Raw genomic sequence first — 24,947 nt, 5'->3', positions numbered from 1 at the left:
GGGGACAGGGGAGATGGGAGGAGAGAAGGTAGGGGCCAAGGGGGGAGTGGAGAAAGGCTTTCAAGGAGGTGCAGAAGGAGGTGTATGCGGGGGTGGAGCGGATAAAGAGAGGTAAGGAGTTCCAACGTAGGGGGGCCAGGAGCTGAAAGGAGTGGAAGCGAGAAGCAGCACAAGGAGACGGGGGTACAGTAAGTAGAAAGTGGTTGGCAGAGCAGAGAGAGCGAGAGGGAGTGTAGAAGGAGAGAAGAGGGATAGGGGGGAGCAAGGTCATGGAGAGATTTGAAGGACCAGAGAAATTGAAATTTAAGTTGGGAGGGGAAGGGAAGCCAGCCAAGTTGAGAGAGTGAGGAGGAAATGGTCGTGAGGACCCAGGAGGCAGAGAGTACGTATGGCGGAGTGGTAGATGGATTTGAGGGGGTTCAGATGAGAGGCAGATAGACCGAAGACGAGAGAGGAACAGTAGAAGAGACGGGAGAAGATGAGGGGAGATATTAAGAGTTTAAGATTTTAGAAGCGTGGAAGGTGAGGGAGGAATGGATCTTGCGGATATTGTAGAGATGGTGACGACGGGAACAAGAGGTGAGAGAAATGTGGTAGGAGAAGGAGAGGGAGGAGTCTGGATGCCAAGATTGTGAGCAGAGGTGAAGATGGGGAGATAGGAAGGGGGAAAGTGGATAGTTTAGTCTCACCAACAGCCATTCCGGCATCTGCTTATGGACTTTAAGGACAAGATGGTGATGGATCTCAGGATCCCACTGAAGTACGATTTTTGCTTGGAATCCCATGAAGCTGAAGTGCAGAAGATGAAACTGGTGGTCAGTTCTGCGATGACCCAGCGAAGACCTGCATGCAGCAGTCTAGGACAGTGTGACTCTGAACCAGCAGATAAACTCTGCCCGGTGGCCTAGAGCAGCAGCAGCAGAGCCAGTGACGGAGTAGCAATCAAGGTATGCTGACTTGACACAGCAGATACCTCATTCATGATTTGCAGCCTTTGTGATTGAAGTCTATCTGCAGGTCCCACAAGCTTCAGGAGGGTGCCCATTGAGGTGTAGGGCAGTGACCAGTTGCTCTCACTGATCCAAGGTAGGGAATCGCCTAGAATGGCTCCCCCATTTGAGAGGCAGAGCTTCCCCTTAAGGGAGTTCGCTTTGGCAGTTGTGGTCCCAGCATCTTTCCCGTTCCTCAGTGCTTCGAATTAAGGTTCCAGTGGTCACTATCATACAGCCACAAAACATCCCCATATGGACAGAATGCTGGGCTGGTTGCTATCCCGGCACACATACAGACATGAAGCATTCAAACACAAAGGCTATCTAATCCTCAATATACACACCCGGAATTCTGTCATTGATGATTCATCTGAGCTTGAGTAGGAGGTCCTAGATACCTACCTAGTTCCAAGTACATAGCACCACATAAGCGGAAGGCGGGCAAACAAAGGCAGTGGTTCATAGACAAGTTTGCTGTTTTGGGCACTGCACTGGGCACAGGTCAACCTGGTGGTAACAATGAAGGTGCACAGTGCACCTGTAAAACGATTAAAAATAGGTTAACACAGCCACCACTATCAGAAAAACACTGTATGACAAATCCACTCTGTCTCACAAGAAATAGATGGGGTCACGGTCCACTTGAGCATCCAGCCAAAAGGACAGTAGTAGTACTACACCAAAAAATTGTTAAAGGAGTCCCCTTGCACTTACCAGCCTTAGTGGTTGGTGAGTGTTTGTGCTAAGAAATGAGTTGGAGTGTGAAGTACCTTGCTTGCTAAAATAAGTGAAGAAAAACCAAATTAGCCAGCAAACATGCTGGTTGTGGGGGGGGAGGGTCTGAGAGATTAAAGCAGCATAAAAGGAAAATCTTTGCTAACAGATTCAAGCGACAGTTGTAGGCTTTCTTGAAAGGATGCCGAGCAGCAGTTTGCCAGTCCAGTAGAGAGTTGGCCTGAAAGGTGATATATGTACAGCATTGTGGACGAATACCACAATAGATTATTTTCATGTATTGCCCTTTCGGTTTCAAAATGTGTGTGAGAAGGCAAACTCGTTGCTGGTGGGCTGGCTTCACTGGCTCCTGAAGCCTCAAGAGTTATAATTAGTCCTTTGTGCTCTGATTTCAGAAGCTACCCTGGAGAAAGGGGGTTCAGGTGCTAACCATGTTTTTAGAAATCAGTGAGCTGGACCATTAATTATTTTGAGTAACTATCTAGCTATACTAATCAGAGATGTATATCATTGACCATAATACGATGACATCCAAATCAGTTGGGGTGTAATCAAGTAATAACATTGAGCTTTGGTTATGGACAGTGACTCTGGACATTTTGGACTTGCTTAGTATGCTTTACTACTTCAATAACATTGCACCAGTATTTGTAGCTCAATTTCTTCCCCTATCATTTCATTATTACAGAGTACATTCCTTCAGTATTCTACATTTGCAATATTGTAGATGGGAAGTGAATAAAGACAGATAAGCCTCACTTTTACATATTTCTGTAAGATGCTTAATTCCTTGCAGCATATCTTTAGTTTGGCCCCATGGCTACATGAAAACCTAAAGAAAGATGGCAGGGTAGTAGAAGAACCAGGATTGCAAGATGTAATGGAAACCACTCTGAGTCTCGAGTACAGTTCAAGGGTTGTATTTGTGAGTCCTTGGGCTGTCTTCCACTTTCTCTAGTCTCTCCTGGGATTCCCACCCTTAGCCAGAAATCCGTAAATCTGGGTTGGTGCCACCAAACCTTATCCCCTACTGTCCTGTCCTAAGAGCGTGTACTAGCAATGGTGTCCCCAAATGCTGGTTCACCAACTCCCTCAGGGACTTTTTAACTTTCCCTACACCTGCCACGGTTACCTTTCGAATGGGAATTGGGAACAGTGCCTGCAGTTGCTCTTAGGAATAGTCTACTTCTCTCCTAACCATTTGCACCTTTCCCTTCTACTCTATATGCTACTTCTCCCCACCGGTGTCCTTTCCCCCTGATGTTTCACCTCTCCTTTCTCCTGCCTCATGTTACTTCTCTCCCCTTACCACTTCTTCCCTTACTACCACTACTACTCCACCCACTCTATTACTACAAATATAGCTGCTCGATTACTGCTCTTCGCCCAACCACTTCTACTCGCTTCTTACCAAACTCCTCTACTACTATTCTTCTCCCACCACTACTCTGCCCACAATACTACTCTCCTCACTCAAAGAACCTCCTTTCACCCAGTAACAGCATTCTCTATTACTCCTTACTCTATCCTTGTCTCTCACACACTCACACTGCAGAACCACTAACACTCCTAAACCAATGCCTCACCTTCTCCAACAATGTTGTCCACACACTCCTGCACCTTCCTTCCTTCCTTCTGCTGGTCTCTTGGTCGTCCTCCACTGCTGATCTCACCTGGTACACCCACCACTTGCTGTTTACTCTACTTCATAAATACTCATCTCTTCTCAGGAATTGTTTTTCTTTCCCTAGTGAATCTGCTTTGCTCCCGTAGCATGTATGTGCAGAAGGAATCTTTCAAGACAAACTTAAGCCCCGCCCACCAGTTCTGCAGGTACTTGCCACATAATGGATGTGTACCAAGTCTTTGTTAATGGTTATGGGGGAACATGTCCCCACTACTGTTAAGTCTCTTTATTTGTCCCTGGTGGTTCAGTGGATGTATGCAATAGGCCCTGCTGGTGCATCCAATCAGGACTGCGCTGTCTCTGTGATTGCCTGTATACGCGTACACTTGCGGCTTCCAGTTGCTGCTGTGAGAAACCTGAAGTTATTCTCCCGAGTAGACCTTTTGAATCCCTTATTCAGGTTGCCAGGGAAAGCCTGGTGCTCTCAAATCTCAACCCTGGGGGTGGATGAGCGAGGAAGGATCACCTGAGTAGGGGAGCCTGTGGATGTGCTTGGGGAAATGCCACAGGTGAGAAGCAGTATTATACCGGGGAACGGGGAGAGGACTGGATCCCAAAGATCTTTGTAGGGTGTACCACATCTGTCTGTCTACCCCCCTGCCCCCCCAAATGAATCTCTCTTGCCCAGATCCAGCGGCCCTTCCATCTTTGGTAAATTTCTTCTTAGGAGACCTAACCACATTGCACTCGAAAACCACAACTCCCAGAATCCCTGTTTTCATGTTCCCTATCCGAATACTCCCATCATGCTTACCCACATCCCTCTGATTATTCTTTCCCAGTCTACTTTGATCAAACACTACCGTTCCCACATTCCTCGCCTTGTTCATTTCACGATAATAATCTGTCATTTCCGTTTGTTTTACAAACCCTACCAATCTTACCCTTCTGGGTTTACCAATCCCCCCCAGTACGAGGGCTATAATTCCATATAACACCTTTTCCCCATCCCACCCCATAGGATGCTTGGAAACTCTACCAACCCCCCTTTTGACTTGGACACTTTCTCACACCATGGAAAGCAATGGAATAACCCTAGAGCAGTTTTCTGGACATGTCCGGACACACAGGTCTGGCAGAGTCAGCAGTTAACCAGAATCACACACACCTGGCACCCCTTTCTCTTCCCCCACATGGATAAAAGCTGGAGCACGAGAGCACACTAGGAGCAAGGCAGACAGCACAACCAGACTGCTATTCCTGGGTGGCAGTTCAAGAGAAGGAGAAAGGCGGCGAGAACCAAAGTGGTGACGAGGATAGAAGCGACCTTGCCATTTCCAACCCAGACCTGTAACGCCTCCGTGGAAGGAAGCCTAAGGCTGCAAACAGTACCCAGCGTGTGTTGCAGCAGAGGTCAACGGTACACAGAGCACACCTACGCTGATAATCAGGACAGAAGGAGATGCTTGCTACTGTGCTACCGTCCTTGACTCCAGATAAAAGGAAAGCGAAGCGGTTCATCACAGCCTGTGAGTCGAGGGGACAACCGATAAGAAACCAAACTGTGTTGGAACAAAAGTTGCAAAAGGGAAGTTCAAAGAACTGTCATCGTCTTAAGGGGAAAACCGGCTGCAGAAGTGTCCGACGCCACGTGGGTGCTCATTGAGACTGGTTGATTTGCTGTTTTGTCGAAACTACTGATACCAGAAGGCCTTAGGAGAGCTGCACGAGGGAAGGTCAAAGGGGTCATACAGGCGTCTAGCAAAACCACCTGTATAGTCGAGGCTTTCACCTACACATAATTTGAACGCTAAGGGAGATGAATCCCGTATAGTGAGAAAGTAGAAGGAACTTTTTGTTGACGAGAGTGAACCCAACAGAGGGATGTCTACAGTGAACTGTTTAAAAAGACATTAAGACTCATGAATACCACAGGTGAATTTGATCTGGTAAAAGCGTAGTGAACCAGACAGTGGGAGGCAAACATTCAAAGGGTCTGAGCCCAGAAGGGGTGAAAAACCACCATCCACCGACACATGAAAGTAACGGATACAATTGTTTGCATACAAGCCATAGTGAACCTGACGAAGGGAGGCTGATATTCAAGAGGGGTCCTAGCCCAGAAGAGGGGGTCCCAGTGGTGAAGAATCATCACCCCAAGTGCAATCGGAAAGGAACTTTGGTTATTTTAAACATACCAGGTTCTAGGAAGCAAGATATTTAACCGCCGAAGGTCCTGATATCACTTAACTTGTTGTGGATCCCGCCTTGTCCTGTGCTTAAAACATGGGGGAGACCCCTGGCTACCACATACTGATTTACCATTTGTGAACACTTCTTTCTATCTTGTTAACCCTATCCCACACTGTTTATATTTAGTTCTAAGGATTGGCAATAGGTTTTTCTTAGTATAGGCTCTTTTTATTTATTTTTTGTATTTGTAGAGCGCACTGCAGCCCGCAGTCATCGAGGCGCTATAAAAGTGCTTACGAAGGCTTGATTCTGGGTTACAAAATATTTGACAAGATGGCACTAGGACTACCTTCTATTTATTTGATGGTCACAGCTTGCTCCCATCTTAGATTTAGGTTTAGATTAAGCGTTTTTCCAAACCTACCTATACATTTTAATAAACACTCTTGAACTGTGATCTCTCGTGTCAGTCTTTACTGTTGCCAAAATTAGTTCCTTACACTGGTCTTTGTCACCAGGGTGGCTCTGCGGTAGTTTGGGCTGGCTTGAGATTTGCTCTGTAAAACTTCAGGTTCGCTAATGATGTGGGTGATGTTGGTGCCTTTCTTTTTGGTATGGTCCGTCTGATAGTGTGGCATTGCAGTGGATCCGCAACAAAAAGAGAAACGCTAGTGTACTTTCTGGCAAGAGGCATGGTGGGAGACATGGTTTGGCACATCTACATATGGACAGATGGGTAAATGGGATCTGGGCTTGCTTTACTGAGTTTGTTCTCAATATTAATGTTGGCTCTGGATCTTCCCGTTCACCTCCCCCCCCCCACATAGTTGGGTTTACCCCTCTTCCTGACAAGGTCAGGTTTTGGCCATTTATGTTCCCTTAGACAGAAATGCTATACAATGAAATAATTCAGCTTGTAGTCTGCCCGCAAGAAACCGTTCAGCATGCCCAGCCCTGGTTGATGGACCCATACAATTTGCCTTTTATAGTCTGTTTAGAACCTTCAGGTGATTCCTCATTCTGTTCTTGACATCGACTTTGCATCAGGCTTTTCCTGCCTCCACTCGGCTAGTAATTGTTGCCTGTTTCTGCTAAGCCAGACGCCCTCATACCCATCTGCCCCAAAGATCACTAATTTTGCTATCGCTGTTTGCCTTTTGCCATTCGTTATCACCCCCAGTTTCAACTGGCTCTTTATGAAAAGGTGCTTAAAATAAAACCTTAGTTTTATGTAGGATGCCATTTGCCTCTTATGTGTATGTGCTACAGCTCTTGGTATCCTTTCTTTTTCTTCGTCATCTTTCTTTTGCATTATGGCATTGCTGGTCTCCTTAGCCTAACATGTTTCCAGATGATCCCATCATCGTTCAAATTGCCCATCATAAAGATCCTTTGAGATTTCTGAAACTAGAATGGCTGGCTGTCTTCTAGAAAGTAGAGGTCTCTTGAAGCTTTGTACAAAGCCTTCCATGTATGTCTATTTTCGGTCTCCAGAAGTACATGCAAGGCTTTTAAATGTGGTGTGAACTCGTCCTTCGAGTCCATGTTCTTCACCCTAGTTTCTTTTCACAGCTGTGCACCTGTTGGAGTTGAACATGATGCCTTCACTGTCCACTTAATTATTTTCTAAATCCTGTACATACTGTCCATTGCCTTCATTGTTGCTACTAGTCATCACTGTTTCTCTGCCACAGCCTCTTGACTCGACCAGGCAAAGTGTTCAGTGGTTTCACACCCCTATGCAAAGGTTTGTGGAAAAATCTCCCTATTTAAAGAAGACACATTGCCAACCAAAAGATAGACCAAACTCTCTGAATAGGTAGCTATGGCAGAGCTGTCTGTCTTCACAAAAAGGAGGAAGGAAGACTGTTGGATAGGTACAATTAGTTCCACATAAACTCCAAAAGAATACTTGGATATACTGAAAAATATGCACCTTTTTATAGAATTATACATCTTAACTATCAGTTCAAAAGTACTTTGTGTTAAACATAGTATGTATAAAAGCAGAAAAGGGCCAAATGCAGACTCTTTCCACTCCTAGTCCAAAGTTATGGCTTCTACCTGATGGTACATGCAATACCCACAAGGCTAAGGGGTTGGGGAGGGGGGCCAGGAACCCTAGGCAACATTAAATTGCATTTACCAAGTCCAAGTTGGGAACAAAATATCCACCACAGAGTAGTCGTAATCCCCACAACTTCTAATAAGTAGGAAAACGTATGAATGCACATGTAGACCATATACTTGATGTTGTACATAGATGTAGTGAAGGAGGGTTAACATGTTTACAATAATACCCAGGCTGCTAAACCAAAACAAGTCAGAATACACTTAGATGTACAGTGCTAGGCCAGTATAGTCCTGTTGCACTTCTAGAAAGGATCGTTAACCACAGCTTGAAACAGTATTGTAGTACAATTTTGTATCAGGATTGCAGTGATTTAATGCCGTCTTTTGTAGAAGACTCCAGCGACCCAAAGGGGGACCCAGGAAAAATGTTGGCGTTCAGGTCAGTACCTTCCAAAGGGACTTTAGTGCCATTTACACGTTGTAGTAGTGTTCCCCATAGGGAATAACAGGACAAATACAATCGGCAGCACTAACGTTATGGGAAAAGCCAGGTAAATATATGTTATACCTCATAGGTGTGGAAAAAGATGCAACCAAACCAGGGGGATACCATACAAGCACCTTTGAAGAGTTCCATGGCCATGTTCGAGATGCAGCCAGCATGAGCAGGAAGGAGGCAATAGATTCCAATGGCGAAGCCTGCAATATCCCACTACTCCAAGACCTGTACAACGCTTGCTGGAAAATATGATGAATAACCCAATAACCATCAAGGACTACATTGATACCCTTGCTCCAGCCTTGGCCGATTTCTGCAATCACTCCTTTGCCACTGGAACTTCCTCCTCCTCCCTTAAGCACTCTTGTGCACCCCCTTCTAAAGAAGCCCTTGGCCGATCATTCCTCTCCAGCTATCGCCCGATCTTCATCACTCCTTTCCTGGGCAAACTATTGAAAAAGCTGGCCATCTCCCAGCTTACTCTACAAACCAAATCTGTTGGTTGTCTCAATAACTACCAGTCTGGCGTCAGAGCTGTCAGAAGCACAGAAACTGCTCTTCTGAATACCCGTGAAGACTTGATCTCCAATCTTGACTCTAATCTCCCTTTTTGTCCTCGTTCTCCTCTTTATACTCTCTGCTTTTGACACGGTCAACCATGAGGTCCAACTGGGGTCTTTCCTCTTATCTCTTTCTACTTGTGGTGGTTGCCAGGGGTCCAACATCTCTCCCTTGCTCGTCAACCACTACCTGGCACCTCTTGCCAACCGGCTCACTACTTTACTTTCTGCTCCAATTTTCAATGTTATGCGGATGACACTGCTCTTTCAGGCTCCCCTCAGCCACCTCTGCTTCTCTCATACCAGACTGTCTGGCCGCAATTCAGGAATGGTGTGGCACCATCTCTGCCTTAATGCTAGTAAGATTGAGATACTCCTCATTGGGACACCTGCTCCCTCTTTTCCTCTCTGGCCACCCACTCTGGGCCCTCTTCCTATGAGACTAAGAAGCTTGGTGTCATCTTCTACTCCACCCACTCCTTCTCTCCTCACATCCCTGACTTCTCTAAGAAGTCAAACTATCAGCTGCACCTCCTCTGAGGTATTCTTCCTTTTCCCACTTCCCCCCAGAAGTTCACTGTCTCCAGAGCTCTGGTCCTCTCTAAGCTGCACTATTGCAACAGCCTCTTTCTAAATCTTCCTGCCTCTACTCTTCGACCTTTACAACTTATCCAGAACAGGACTGCAAGACTTGTCCTTGACCTCAAGCCCAGGTATTGTATCTCTCCAGCTCTGAAATCTCTTCACTGGCTCCCCGTGGCTGCAAGGATCAAGTTCAAGACCCTCTGTATTTCACCCACAAGGCTTTCTGGGGCCTGGGACCGCTCTACCTCCAACTTTCTCTTCCAAAACATCTACCTTCTCGAGCTCTCTACTCATCCACCTCCAACTCTCTCATGGTCAGACACTTCTCCAAGCAGAGAGTTGGGGGCAGACTTATCTCCTTGGCTGGGGCCTCCCTCTGGAACAGCCTTCCTGCCTCTCTCAAACTTGAGCAGAACCACGTCCGGTTCCGGAAGCAACTCAAGACCTTTCATTTCGCTTCTGTGTACCCTCTCCTTTTCCCCTGCTGATGCACCTGACTGCAAAGCGCACTGGTGACCTTCTGAACTCTGGATCAGGCTCCTGCATGTCCAGTTGCCCTCGCACTGCCTCCGGGCTCCCCAGCACTCAAGGGTCTGTATCTGCAACCTTACAGTCCCTTCTCTCTGCACTTATGAGCCACTCTCTGGCTGCACTTGTGAGTTAACTGCACTCCCCCTTTACCCCCTGGCACTTCTCCACTTCCCTCTTCCCCGCTCTTGCGCAATCTGAATGACACAAGGCCTAGTAAGATCGTTATTTTGTCCTCTTTCTCTGTCCCTCCTTGTGTTGTCACACCTAGAAACACTTGTTTACAGGCGCGTTATAAAAGCCACATCATATATTGTATATCCAGACCAAGTGGGCCATGCCGTGGCCACAGGTGTGGGAGCCTCAGCACAGAATGCGAGGAGAGAGAGAGAGAGAGAGAGAGAGAGAGATCGAGAGAGAGAGAGAGAGAGAGAGATCGAGATAGATCTCTCTATGGATGCCCGGTATGCAAGCAAGGCTTGCGCCAGACGGCCTGCTGGCCACGTTAAGAGGAAGCTGCGGGGACCATCAGCAGAAGCTGCAAAGAGCCGGTGAATGTCAGGGAGAGCACTTGGGAACCAGGGCTGATCTTAACAGACATGTACACGTAACGCAGTCTTTGAAAACAAGTTTAAAAAAAATGCCTTTCCAAAAACAACCAAAGTGCCCATGTGAAAATAAACTACGGAAAAGGTCATAAGTGTGAAAGAGTGCCACAGAACGTTTGATATGAATAAAACTCCACAAAGGTAAACATTTATCAGTGAATGCAATCCGGCAAGGCCACAGACTGGCAAGAGTTGTGTGACATGGCAGAACCAAGAGGTTGACCAGGAGAAGCCAGAGAAGTGTAAAACCTGCACATAAGGCCAACAAAAAAGGAATTAAATGAAAGTGACTTGGTTCATGGGGGCAGGAGCTGAAAAACCTGTGTGGCCTCAGAACCTAGGGATCTTGGGTTGCGTGACAAATGATGGGTGGACTGTGTGGTCTGACAACTGCGCCTAGACCAGTGAGCCCTGAATGAGGAGAAATCGGACATTGTGAAAGAAACCAAGGAGAAGTATTGCGAGTGAACTGGTGAGGTAAATCGGAAGGAGCGTCAAGTTGACCTTGAGTTATGTTATACTTTTGAAAAGACTGAAATAAACTTGGGGAGTTAGTCTTGTGGAAGGCAACCCTGAGGCATGAGTAAATGCATGTATTGTCTTGAGGATGACGCCTCAAGACCCCTTTGCTTTTTTAACTGTGTTGCTTGGAACTTGGGGAAGGGAACTCCGAGTTTTGTTTGGAACTGTTAACTTGAATGCGAGAAAGGTAATCTTAAGAGTTTGTGGAACTTTCTTGCACTTGGGGAAGGAGAGCTGAAGGAAAGCAGAGAGCTAGAAGAAGCTCAGACTTCGAGTTAAACACTGTTTATTTTGTTAGTAACATCCCTTAGCTTTAGCTGTGAGGGCAAGAATAGATTTTGGACACACAGATATTTATGTTTAACTCTTTGACTCAGACTGCCCTTAGTTTTGTTCAGGTAGGGAAATCCCACCATAGCATAAGGCAACTTAGGCCTTCTACCATCCTGACATTTAGGTTAATAAATATATTTTGTTTGAACTTTAAGTCTGTTGTCTTACTTCATGATGCCTTCACAGCTACCATAGGAAAGTGTCTAAAAAAAAAAAAAAAAAAAAAAAATGGTTGCAGTTTCAGAAGCCCCTCTGACCACACACAAGGTCTGAGATTCTGAATAACCATGACGAAAAATGAAAATGTTAAGGATCCATAAAATGGAATACCAAGGCACCCAAAATGTAATACTGCCCAAACAGAGGGTTGACCAATTTTGGGGTGAATGGCAATTGGGGGAGGACTGGTATATTAACTCTGCAAGTCATTGCAATCTCCCTACCCTCCAATCCTCTCCTAGTTAAACTTGCCCTGTCTTTATTTTCCATCTTTCTTATTTCCTGCTTTACTCACTGATCTCTTTGACACCTTCTATTTTTTATAAACATTTGAGCAGGTCGTCGAGAAACCATTTGGCACACTTAATTGTGTTTTGGGTTTGTCCCAATGACTTAACTGTACATACACATTCAGCTGCAAACATACTTTTAGAGAGAACCTTTTAGATGTGTTGAAAGCCTCATTAGGATTCCTCTGGTGCTTAAAGTATCCTTTAATCAATGTTTAAACATTTTCAGTTAAGTACCTTGATATAGGATGTGATCATACAACATTCTTGTTCTGGATAACCTTTTAGATGTGTGACATGTTCTGAGCTGTACACATTGTAATGGGACAGTCTCGGCATAACATGAATTGCTCTGTATGTTTGTGGTATACTGCAGTACTTCTTAAATCTTTGTTTGGCTCTTCAGTTAACATGGCTCTCTTGTCTTTTTGCAGTGAACTCTTCGAAGTGAACCACATTCGGACAATTTACCACATGTTCATTGCTGTGCTCATCCTATTTATTTTCAGCACGCTAGTTGTGGATTTCATCGATGAGGGCAGGTAAGGATCCTCTACAAAGTATAAACACTGCACCATGAAGCTAGCACAGGTCATGAGAATTAATTTTGAAGATGAGGTTTTTCTAGGTGTTCATTCCTGGAGTGAGATTTTGGACAGTCCCCATAGCATAGACGACCCGAGTAAGGTATCTCGGGATCACTAGAAAATGTTACTTGATTGTAATCCTTGAAATCTCTCATGTTATCATTAAATCCAAAAATACTAAATATATTTCTGCCTTGTTGTATGGTTTATGAGGAAGGCACTGGTGTTTGACATGAGGACAGCCTGCACTTAGCAAATTTGAATCTTTTGGTAGGCCAACTTGAAATTTCATTTTTCCAAGGTTGATATAGTACCATAAAATAGGAACATAACACCTGTTATTACAGCCCTTAGAAGCAGGAGCAATCTGGCATTAAGCGCTATGTAAGAACACAATTTATCAGTATGGAACGTCATATGAGGTGTTTGCTTTGACCAGCCTTCCAGAAAAGTCGCGATCAACCAGATTTGTGCATAGGCTCAGAAGGCTGACTCATTAACTTCACTGAAACTAGGTTCAGTTTTTTCAGAACCACTGGCTCTCTCATTGGAGGTTACAACTTCTGCGCACTGTTGTTGGAGTTCAGTGTAAGTGAATTCCTGTAGATGATATTGGGACGCCTTGCGAATGGTCCCCTATCTAAATTCCCATATGTGTATGAACAGTAAGACTGGTAATTAACCCATACCTCTTGACAAAGATGCTGGCCATTCTTTCTTATTGCAGAAAGAAACATGGTTCCAATGCCCTTGTGAATCACCTGCAACGAGGCACTCCACCACAATCTTCATTAAGAAGTCTCCCGCCAGCAGAATCCTAAATGCACCAAAGAGTGTGCGTCGTTGTGTGTAACGGAAGCACCACTTCGGAGCGTAGCCAGAGAATTGTGCCGCCTGCTGATTCAGATTCATGCAAATTAAACATGGCTGTAGAGCGGCTCCATGACATGAACTTGTGCTTACTTTAAAAAAAAAATGTTTTATGTTATTGTGCACTTGGCTAATCATATCTTTGGCACAAAGGAAAAAGATCAAATATATTTCAAACTTAATGCAGTCATCAACAATGATGCACTATGACATATAAAATCTTTGTTTCAAAACGTTAGCATAGCATTACAAATAATTCATAAAATGATGATCTTTCTACTTGGTTCAGCTACTATGATACTCAAGCCCTTAAATGGATTAATCGGTTATCTTAGAAGTTAAAACCTTGTGTCAAACATAACCGGCAGCAGCAGTAAGGACCAATGAGTCTGCGGAATACAAAAAACTCCAAAGTTGATCTGACGTAATAAAATCAATATGATCAATTAAATGGTGATATCCCTTGTTATAGAGAACAAACATGGACATGTTAATAAATTGCGTCCAGTTTTCAACTGCGCTATAGCATAGCCTACAGAGTCTTGCCTCCAAAATGGATGTCTACCCAGTTACCTGTATACTCCGAAGTGGGCAGAATATTAAACCGCAAGTAGGCAATGAACTTTCTCAGATACATATCATTCCATTTGGTCAAGTAGGTTCAAGGGAAGCCCTACTGACCATATTCGCCAGAATTCTTTTTCCTCTGTAGCTTACACATTCTCAACTTTTTCCCAATCGCACATTCTCTCTTACAGCATATCATTCGCATTTGGGCAGGGTCAACATTCTTTCCATCAAGAAAGAGATGTTGCTCAGATGTAATGAGCTGCATCTTCTTGGCTCACCCAGGAAATCATTCTTATTTTCATCCTCCAGGCTAAGGGCTAATAATATCAAAGTCTGCTTACCAAGCTAACAATTAAGCATACTATAATTGTGCTTACTATAATAAGAGCTGCTTATCCATGGCTCAGCCTTGCAGCTGCTCTAGGACAAAAACGTGCTCCTATGACACAATCTGCTTGCCCTATCACATAGCCGCAGAGCAGCTTCAAAACACTATACAGTAGTGTTTCATGTGAGCTGCCATTGATATAAGCCCGTGAAGCAGAAGGGGGTGTGCCTTAACCCCAATTCTATGCATTTACCATTCTGTAACCCTTCCCGGGCAGGGAAAAATAGAAAATATTGGCCATGGAAACTTCATGGAAGGACCAATAGGCAGAGAGACCATACCAGGTACAGGAAACAAGGTGTGGACTGTTTGGGTGAGGTTAGAGGAGGAGGTGGCAGACCAAGAGCCCCGAAGGAGGAAGGACTATGGAAAGGAATGCATAAGTGCCTTGTAGAAAAGGTGCAGTATTGGTTGATGAGAGAAAGTGGTACTGTTTTTAGATTGTGCTTGGGAGATGTTGAAGTGAAATTAGTAGTTTGAGGTAGGGAGGGCGAGAGGGTAGCAAGGAGGGAAGGAAAGGCGGAAGGAGGGGCATAGTGGTGTGAAGGAGGGAGGATTTGTTGAGAGGAGTAATAAGGAGAGGGAGGAGGAAAAGGAATGTGAGAGACCTAGGGAGTAGGACATCAGGGCATGGAAGTAGACAGACTACGGCGTAGGGGTTTGGAAGGCACCATCCTGATGGCTAGAACCACCCAGGGGAGCAGAGTAAGTCCCACCCAAGAGGTCCCTGAGGAAGTTTCAGCAAAAAGGCCTTTGCCTTTCGGCCATTGCTACCTGAGCAGACTGAGTTTTAGGTAATTTGGGGATCAATAATCGATAGAAACTAACCAGGGAGTAAGAAGACCTAGGTTAGGAAGTGACGCGCTATTTCTAGAAGAGTTGGAGAAAGACCTTGTTATATCCCGTCTCCCTTCCTGTATGTCCAGTGTGATGTCATGTGAAAATGTTCTGTGAGTGCATGTAATGTTTGAGTTTGTGTGAGCACATTGCGCTTTGAGTTGCGGTGATGTGTGTACTAGGATATATTTACTTTCTGTCAGGGCGATGTCTAATTGAAGCATGCCCGGGTACACCAACGGGTTGAACATCTGTTTGGTGTTGATGGGGCTTGGATGCATTTGTGTATGGTCACGTTTGATGGTTATGAACGGGTTTGTGATTTTCTTTATTCTTGGTGGTTGCATGTGTAGATTTGTGGTACATCCTTGTGCGGAAGGTTGGCTGTGCCTGGTTGGGCATCACTGTCTAAGTTTGGAGATGGTTGTGTGGTGAAGATGTGTATGTGCCGTTGTGGTGGTGTTAGGTTTCTGTTAAGGTAGAAAGGTATTTTCTCTCCTTTCCTCATTGTGGCACCGGTTTCCATTTAGCTGTGTGGCAGGACGGGAGGTGTTATGTCATGTGAGAAAGTTCTGAGAGTGCATGGAATATTTGGGTTTGCGTGATCATTCCACTCCAGGCAGTTGGAGATACGTAGCCTGGGTGGTAGGGGTCAGTGGACTCTCCTAAAGAACCTTGCTCCTGATCTCATTTACCTGATCCTATGTAGTCTGATACCTGCTGCCTCAGAAGATGACTTCATAACAGACGGCCCATGGTGCCTGTTTGCAACCTGGTGGTAATAACCATCAAACTGTCCTTGGGAGTATTAGTTAGGCCCTCTGTGACAGTATGCTAGGGCTCTACTTCGATGTTGCTGCATGCTTACAAGTATAAGGCCTACTAGCTGAGATGAGTGTAACATCTTTCACACTACCATGGTTCTTGCATTTATTTGTCTGAGTAACTGCTTGTGATTCTAAAGTAACGAATGGCCGTATTCATAGCTATGTTTGGCCACTGAGTGCAAAGGATGCCTTATACATGATATTAACTCTGGCAATATGAATGCATTACAGACAGAAATGTAGTGTTTGCATCTCATGGGAAAGTTAGTTTTGTGTTGCGATGTGTAGTAGCTCATTAGTTGAGCATTACTGCTTGGCTTAACGTACTGAAGAGTGGTTTAGCTCAACAGTAGTTGTGAAAACCTTGCTAACCCTGGGTTGGATTTTCTAAGTCCAGCCACAGGTAGTGACTTTGAAAACCCTCCCAACACAGAACTTTGTTGTGAAATCTCACTGCAATACCTAAACTAGGCCATCATTTTAATGTTGCACTGCAGTAAACAAACCTTTGTTCCCTGAAAAATAAAATGGTTATTAAAGTGTGCAGCTTTTAAAATTGCACACAAAACTAGAAATTGCCAGTGAGGAGCACAAGTAGCTGGCAAGGGTGCCCTGCTCTGGGAAATAGTCTACAGACTTCCTTTGGGATCCTTGGAGTCAGAGGGACACCCAGGCACACGTTGCAGAGTTTAATTTCCTTTAAAGCCCTGTATGGGCTCTGGAAATCAGTGAAACGAGAGTACAAGCAAAAATATCACAGGACTTGAAAAAGGTTGTAGGATAAAATGTTCGAATTTACAGAGCCCCTTCCGGGTGGGGTCACTGGATTAAGCCAAGTTCAACCAGTACCAGTGGACACGTAGACTGACTGGCAGCATGACAAAGGTTATGACCTTGTCATGGGGTGAACAGTGAATCTTCCCAACCTGGGGCAGGAGGGTTAGCAGGACAAAAGCCAGATCCGGCTCTGTCCCAGATGCAAGGGAGTAAGTTGGGCAGGCCCAGTCCCTGAAAGCCCCTCCAGTGTCTTGAATGTAAATTTGGGTAGCACTCCGTCATATGATTGATTGCCTCCTAGTACTTTTTCTGGCCAGAGTTCCATTCTCTTTCAGAGCAAAAACTGAGTGCACATGGGAAAACAGGGGAATGGCGTCCACTAAAATGGCAGAAAGTGGGATTTGTCTTGTAAAACAGAAATGTGACACGCAACTGCTGAACTGCCAGCCTTAAACAAATTATGGGGCAACACAAACCATGGGGTGAGGAGAGACTGCAGGGGAACAGGAGCAACATGGAAACTCTCCCCAAACCAATTTGAAAACAAAGCTCACCTGCAAATGAGGAAAATCACATGAAAAACGAGCAGCCTGAGCACCTGGCCACTGCCCTGCAAACGGACTGAAAAGGGGACTTGGCTGAGAAGGATTTTAAATTTTTTTCAACTGTGTAACCAGGCCTCTGGAGGCGGGGGACAGCTTTAGATTGGCCAATAGCCAGTTGAGGGATTGCACCAATGGAGGAGGTGAGGCAGAAAGTCAACTAGAAAGAGAGCATTATAAAGGGGTAAGGAATGGAGTGCAGATTGTGGTGATGAAGGTGTGTAGGTGGACCAAGAGACCAGGCAGAGGACAGTTTTTATTGTGGGAGAAAGTGGTCCCAGTTGTATGCAATGTAGTGTGAGGGGTGAATAATAGTTGAGAAATAAAGATGGGAAGAAGTGACGGGGAATTGGAGAGTGAAAGTGAGCAAGTATGGTAGGTGGTTGTGGAGAGAGTACAAGGCACATCACAAAAAAACTGTTCCTGTTAAGATACCTGGTGGATTGTGGGTTAGGGTACCCTTAGGAAATCCTTTTAGGGTTGCCAGGTATGTAAGGCGTTGTCTTTATGCCCTCACCAAAAGCTTGTGTTAGACAGGAAGTTTTACTGATAGCTAGCGGATAAACCTGGGTTAATAGGATGCCTTGTTGGTGGGGTGGGAAGCCCACAATAGATAAAAGAGGAAATTCCAGAGGTCCACCGTGTCTGCATCCTGACCAGAAAAAAAAATTGATTTTCAGCATCGCACCAAAGCTCAGCACCCGGTGTCCATTGGTGACGGTGCGCTATACAAGTACCTATAACATAACATCTTCAAAATAAACCTTGAACCACCTATTGGAGTCTGGATGTTCTTAAGGCCATCTGTAACAGTAGGGTCTTGGAGGACCAGGTTTATTCTAACTAGAAGAAAGTCTCTAGGGTGCAGTGTTTATGCAATGTTCATTATTGCGGTTTAAGGAAATCCATTGCAAGTTAACAAAACTGTCAAGTCAAAGTTCACCAGGGCCAAAGATGGTCTCTGGTGTGGCATTGATGGTATAAACATAGACTCTGTAGCCTTTGTAGATTCTGTTGGACTGGAGGAGAGAGAAACTGATGCTTGAGTCCGGTGCAGCTGTATAACACCTAGTGTTGCTGGTCAGGTACCAGGAGTTTCAAGCCATGATCCACCAGCACTGGTTGGGCAAACATGGGGTTCTTCAACATCCCAGGTGTTCTTTGAGCTTCAGGCTGTTTTGGAATGGTAGGAATCTATCTCAATCCATCTCCACTTCTCTAGTCATCCATTTCTCCCGTCTCGGATCTTAAGCCATGCGAGCAAGCAGCAAGGCATCTTCTGGAAGTAGTGTGTCCTGGAGGCTGGCAATTCAGATACACCCCACCGGATGAGGGTGAAGGGAGCACCAGTTTCATGGTTCCATATGTTCTGGAGAAGGCTGGATCCCGGAGAGCCCACAAGAAAATAGCTTTCGTTTTGTGATCTTGCAACGATGTTGCGGTAGAGCTTACTCATGCATCGTAGTTTGGCATACTCTCCTCTTGTGCTCTGGGTATCCCATTGATGACAAAGGCAATGTGCAGATTCCTATATCTTGGAGGACTGTTAGGAGAGGGGTATAATCTCCTCGACCAGTCCTTTATCCTTTTCTATCTTTTGGCAGCCCTCCAGTCCTTACAGGCTGTCTTATTCGCATCTTCAGATCTTCAGACTTCTTCATGGGAAAGCACACTGCATGTGAATTCAGTCTTGAATCCTAGACCTCCTATAAATGTACTGCCAAACCTGAATTTAGCCACCCCTGCCTCCAGTTTACTAATCGGGTAGTGGCCTTGACCGCACATAGCCACAGATGTAGCCTTTCAGAAAAAAGAAATCCAAGTTTAGCATTGGAACTCCTTTGGGGATTCTAACCCAAGAGAGCCATATAGGAGCTCTTTGCTGGGAGCAGGTTCTGTTGATAAACTGCAAGTAAGTAGCAAAGACGTTGTAACAAGTATCACTGCTGCTACCCTGTTGAGTAAATGCAGGTAACTGGACAAGATTACTTGTCCAGGGGAACATTGGGTACTTTTGGAGCACCCCTCACTGTCTTAAAGTCTCTCATAGGGCAAATAACAGTTGTGCTCCTAGTAATGCCTTAGATCAGGGCACACTTGGAGAAAGCATTGGTGCACTGATTCAAAAAAGAAAACCTATCAGCGGGTTCATGCTAGAATTGCAGTTTATGCCTTTTTGCCCAACTGGAACTCCAAGATGTCACAAGGAGTTTGACTTCCCTGAGGGGGATTCCTTCACCAAATCATTCAAATCAAGTTGCCTTCAATTTGCCTACCCTAGAGGTCTGTATTTCTGATCCCTCGTCATGCTGAGATGGAACAGTGTCTTTATGTGCCTTACCATCTTTCCTTTCCATTGACCCCTCTTGGTACTAGCCAAATTCCAAGAGTTTCACAACTTCAAACTAATTCTAGTAGTCTTACTGGCGGTGGGTTGCTCATTGTCTAACCTAATTATCTTGGCCCGTCTTCCTCACGGTTTCATTAACCTTCGGCCTGATGCTCTTATACACCTGAGGGCATGTAGGGTTGGGGGAACAAGCCCTCACATCAATGGGTGAGTGTGGAAGCTTGGTGCCGGGACTTGCTGTCTCTTGGGCTTGTCTCCTTTAAAAAAGCATTGTCCTTAATGCAGGTTGGGAGCATCAACCAGGGTCCAACACTCAGTAGCTCTGTTTTTCCCATTGGTGCCTTCACCTCCTCTGTTCATCTGGAGTAAACGTAGACTCTTGCATGGCTCACTTGGTGCCCATTGGCAACTATAGAAACTGATTGCATTTCATTTTTATGCTCTTATCCCATAGTAATGCATCAACTGGAGGCATCCCTACACCTTGTGCTGGTGAAATCACCTCATCCTGCCTGGAATATAAATGTAGTAATTTCTGTCTTATTCTACAAACCTTTTGAGTCTGTGGCCATTGCAGAAATTGCCTTGTGTGGTACGAAGCACCCTTCCAGGTTTCTCGAACCTCCACCTGCCATGTAAACAAGTTAGTCTGTTTCTACATGGGTACTGCATCCTATGTTCCACAAGGACAATGTGATGTTGTAAACTCATCCTTCCACCTTCGTTTTTTTTTTTCCCTTGAAGTTGTTCGACTTTCACATGCAACAAGAAATCTGTCTTCTGACCATTTTTCCTGACTTCTCAGATTCTGAGCAGGTTCATTGCCTGGAAGATCAAAGGGCCCTCATGTTTTACCTTGACAGGGCCTTACCTTTCGAGGCACCTGAAAAACGTTATGAAAGAATTGTCTGGGTTCTAAAGACCTCCATAGCGCCTAGCAAAAGCTGGCAGGTCTCATGCATCCTGAAAGCTTACAAGATTCAGAAAGTCCTCTCCAAAATGTATTCATGCTCCCTCGCTACAAGAAAAAAAAACTGCATTTATTGCCTTTTAGAGGCATGTGCCCTTTTAAGTACTCTGCAGGGCAACTATCTGGTCTTCAACATTCATCAGTGCTTGGAGCGATGCTCAATTTTGGCAGGTAGTGCTCTCTAACCTGTTTGGTAAGTTTTAGATTTCCAGACTCTGGAATAGAGCATGTTTGGAAAGCTCCAAGCAATATGCAGGTGGGGAAGGGACAGGTCCTAGAGTATGTACAAGATAGTAAGCTCTACTGTAATACTAGTTTATAGTCTTTTTTTTTTTTTTGTCCACCTTTGGAAATTGCTGTCTACTAATCTGTCTACTTGTTCTGATTGAAAAGCGCTCAACAGTGGTTACAGAGGGCGGGGCATGCACTTGCACAATTAGGTGTTGCGCATGTGCAGAGCAATGTGCCATGCTTTTTCTTTGCTCTTTTTTTAACACAAAGCAACATTTGTGTTTAAAAAAAAAAAAGAAATAACAAAAGAATGGCACATTGCTCTGCAAATATGGCTCTGGTCTCACCCTACTGGATAGGAGTGCCAACAGAATGGAGGAAAGGGGACTATGGTCTAGGAGTACTGTTCTCATTACAGTAACATTTTCATTCCATGTTCACTTTACATTCCCTCCTCCTCTTATCAGTTTCTCTTTCGGTCTCCTAATTTCACTCTCTATGCTCACCTTTACCCCACAACCACTTTCCTTCATTGTGACTTGCCCAATAGTTCCTCTCTATCTCCCCTCTCTAGACACATCTTTCGAATGGATTGTGTCCTCCTACGTATTCCTCATCTTATATCTCCATTCCAGCGTCAGCTTTGCGGTATAGGATGCCGTGCATCGGTGACTCAATGTTCCTCAACGTCCTCTGTCCCCTATTGAGGTTGATATCATCAACAGTATAAATAGCGCACACTGCTCCCATTACTTCAGTTCCGTTTTTCTGCTTAAGCTTTTGCTTCGGATCTGGCACGGTTGTTTTCTGACAATCTTCGAATGATTATCAAACATGTCTACATCCTCTACCCTGAAGACTGGGTGACATTTTTTTTGACTGGGTCGAAAATGTCCATAATCGACCCTCATCGCCTCTGTTTGTGGTGCCTTGGCACTGACCAGACGACAGCTGACTGTGGATCCTGTCAGTCCATGATGGGGAAGGCGCTCAAGGAGCGAAAGGGCAGTTTGCTGCTGGTCGGCCCCTCATAAATCCCCTTGCATGACACCTTCCAAAAGATGTTCATTGGATGAATTGAGGTGTTAGTCGCTGCCGAGGAAACATTAAAAGAAATGTTCACGGTCTCGAAGCGGTTCTCCCCATTCCTCTTAGTCTTCCAAGAAATCGAAAAAGCAGCTTCACAGGTCTACATCCTCCGACTCCTTGCCTGGACGCAGAGTAGCCTGCCCAGGTAAGTCGGCTTTGAAAGCTGAATGGCAGGCCTTTAGGCTTTAAATGATGAACATTTTTGAGAATGCAGCCCAACCGCCTCGAAAGGTAAGATAAAAGGCCACAAACCTGTCGATCCTACTAAGGCCGAAAAGGAAGCAACAAAGGCTAGATTTCAGGTGCCCTCGAGACCAGTGAAAAACCGTTGACACATCGAGAGCCTTGGAAGCCTCGACTCTAGGTGAGGCCCAGTGCTCGACCCTTGAAGACTCATCCTAGTCGCAGTGGAGGCCAGTGCCACTGACTTTAAAGATGTTGAAACCTTCACGCTCAAAGTAAATTGAAAAGTCTTCCAAGCCTCTTCCGAAAAAGGAATTTTCAAATCCCTTTCATAGAATTTTTGATGAACATGAACCTTCAGATCAAGACCCTCCCTCCTTTTGGTCTGGAACTCCCAATGTTCCTGAGTGCAAGTGGCCTTGACGCGTCCCCTGAAATTTAATTTGGGAAAGCCGATCCGTCTGAGAATTCTGAGGTGTCTTACAGACCACTTATGAACAAGGTAACCGAATAACTGGGTTGGGGGAAACCAGCTGCACCCTTTCAGCAGGATGATTTGACATTTTGGATAAGTCTGCAAAAAGACCACATTTACCTTTTTAATTCAGCTCTTCAGAAACGGGTCAATGTTAACTGGGAGTCTGCAGATACAAACCCAGCCATCAGTAAAATTCGGACAAATAGCATTGATTCAGGATCTCGTTCAAGACACCATACCCCGGAAAGGCTTGTGGCACAGGCTGCGACTTCTACATCAAGGCAGGCAGCTTACCCTACCGTTCCATTGGATAGGGAAGACAATTGTTTCGATGCACTGGCTAAAAAGGTATTTTCAGCCAGTAGTATGGCTTTAAAATTGATCAATGCCACTTGCGCTTTTGCACACACCTTGTGGGATTGCATTTCTATGGAAGCTGAACACATCCCTGACTTAGAGGAGAGCGATGGATTTGTGAATATTGTGAAGGATGGGAAAGACGCTATGTGTGAGTCTTCCCGATCAGTTCTGGATTCTGTCGATGGTGTTAGCAGAGCCATGGCAGCAAGTACAGTTATGCATTTCAAGAAGGAATCTCCTAGCCAAAGAGAACACCGTAGCGGACGCTTTCACCAGGCAGAGCAGTCTCCCACAAGTGGGGAACTAGCTCAGGAAGTCCTTCAAGAGAGCCTCACCCTTTAGTGACTCCCTCGGGTAGATCTGTTTGCATCCAGTGTCAATCAGAAGTGCAAGCTGTTTTGCTCTGGGTAATTTCACCCAAGAAGAGCGCTGGGGGGGGGAATGTTTGTAGTGGACTGGGAGTTTCCACTCCTGTGTGCGTTTCCTCCAGTCCCAGTCATTCCTTGCATGCTCAGGAGGTTGATAAACTTTGGGAAACCCATGATTTGAATTGCTTTGGATTGGGCCAGGAGGACATGGTACGCAGACAGTCTGGACATGTCCATCTGCCCTCCAATCTGCCCTCCAATTTGTCCTCCACAAAGAGAGGATTTTCTCTCGCAAGACAAGGTTGGGTTCTCCATCCTGAGTTCAAGACTTTCAACCTTAGTGCATGATTTCTGAGGGGCTGAGATACAAGAATTAGGACCTCCCGGAAGACATGATGGAGATTTTGCTTTCGGCCAGAAGGGCAGCAACTAAATCTTTGTATGGCTGATGGTGGAGTAAGTTCTGCAGCTGGTGCAAAGAGAAGAATGTGGACCCTTTCCTATGCGACACACCTATGGTGTTATCATTCCTACTGCATCTGGCTGATCTGGGGCTCCAAGTTGGCACTGTCAAGGGTTACTTGTCCCTGCTTTCTGTTTTTAAGCACACCTCTGAGCAAACAAATTACTTTAAGATGCTACTACTGGTAATTCAATTCTTAAAAGGACTCGCAAATGTGTCCCCTCCAATCCCTTTTGTGGTTTCCGTTTGGTATTTGAATCTAGTCCTAAAATTCCTCAAATGTGCTCTGTTCGAGCCACTTCATTCTTGCTCTTTGAGATTGCTCACTTTAAAGACTATCTTCTTAACGGCTATAACTTCTGCATGCAGGGTCAGAAGTTGCAGGCCTTGTCATGTAAGCCACCATTTAGTTTTCTTCAAAGAAAAAGGTAATGTTAAGAGTCAGACCTACCTTTCTACCGAAGGTAGTTTCAGATTTCCATATATCCCAAAAGATTGTACCTCCACCTTTCTACCCACCACCTCATCCTAGTAAGGAGAAAGAAAGGTTTCTCTCTCTCCCCTGCTTTCCCTTTTGTCACCACACGAGTCACTCTTCCTTCGCCCTATGATCCTTTCTTATTCCTTCCCTTCTTGTCTCTTCCCACATGCCCTATTTTCTTGGGCCACTTTTGTCTTCCTTTTTATGGGTTCTGTCACTTTGATGTTTGTTCCCTGGTCTCTTTCAGTCTCCCTCCCACTGGTCCTTCCCTGCACCATTAACCCTGTTATGTTCTTTCTCTTAATGTCCATTTTGGTGGTCTGTTATTGCTCCCACTCTGCTCTCTTGCCTTCCTTATGTTTTTGTTTTTTGTTGTTTTGCTCTTTCTCGTAATGCCACGGTTTTATTTTTTCTTCCATATTAACAAATCTAGGTTGGTGCTGGAGTTTGATCTACTAGTCTATGCCTTTGGCCAGTTTCCCCTGGTGATCTCGGTCTGGCTCTGCATGTTCTTCTCCACACTCATCGTTCCTTATGGCTTATTCCTGATGTGGGCCAGAGGATACCGGAGCTCATCTCACAGAACGCTTCGCTCTCTCTTCTTTGGATCGCTCTTCATGATCTTCCAGATGCTGGGCTTGGTCTTTGGGCCAGCATATGTGGTGCTTCAGAACAGTCTTCCACCAGCATCCCGCTTCGTTGTTATCCTGGAGCAGGTAAGTTGTGATGCAGGTGAATCTGGCCAGTAGATT

At 45.2% G+C, this 24,947-nt stretch overlaps 1 protein-coding gene across 1 annotated transcript in view; it reads left to right on the top strand.

Annotated features, from left to right (window-relative positions):
• Positions 1 to 24,947, top strand: part of SOAT1 (sterol O-acyltransferase 1) — a 454,029-nt gene that overhangs the window by 272,483 nt on the left and 156,599 nt on the right. Inside the window, exons 6-7 of the mRNA XM_069641479.1 lie at positions 12,199 to 12,306; positions 24,629 to 24,911. Coding sequence (XP_069497580.1) covers positions 12,199 to 12,306; positions 24,629 to 24,911 — 391 coding nt within the window. The remainder of the gene's footprint in view (positions 1 to 12,198; positions 12,307 to 24,628; positions 24,912 to 24,947) is intronic.

This window comes from Ambystoma mexicanum, chromosome 1q, assembly GCF_040938575.1.
Source record: "Ambystoma mexicanum isolate Mex_15411 chromosome 1q, UKY_AmexF1_1, whole genome shotgun sequence".
NCBI classification, from domain to species: domain Eukaryota; kingdom Metazoa; phylum Chordata; class Amphibia; order Caudata; family Ambystomatidae; genus Ambystoma; species Ambystoma mexicanum.
The sequence above is the reverse complement of the archived record's forward strand: the minus strand, read 5'-3'. Positions and strand labels throughout refer to the sequence as shown.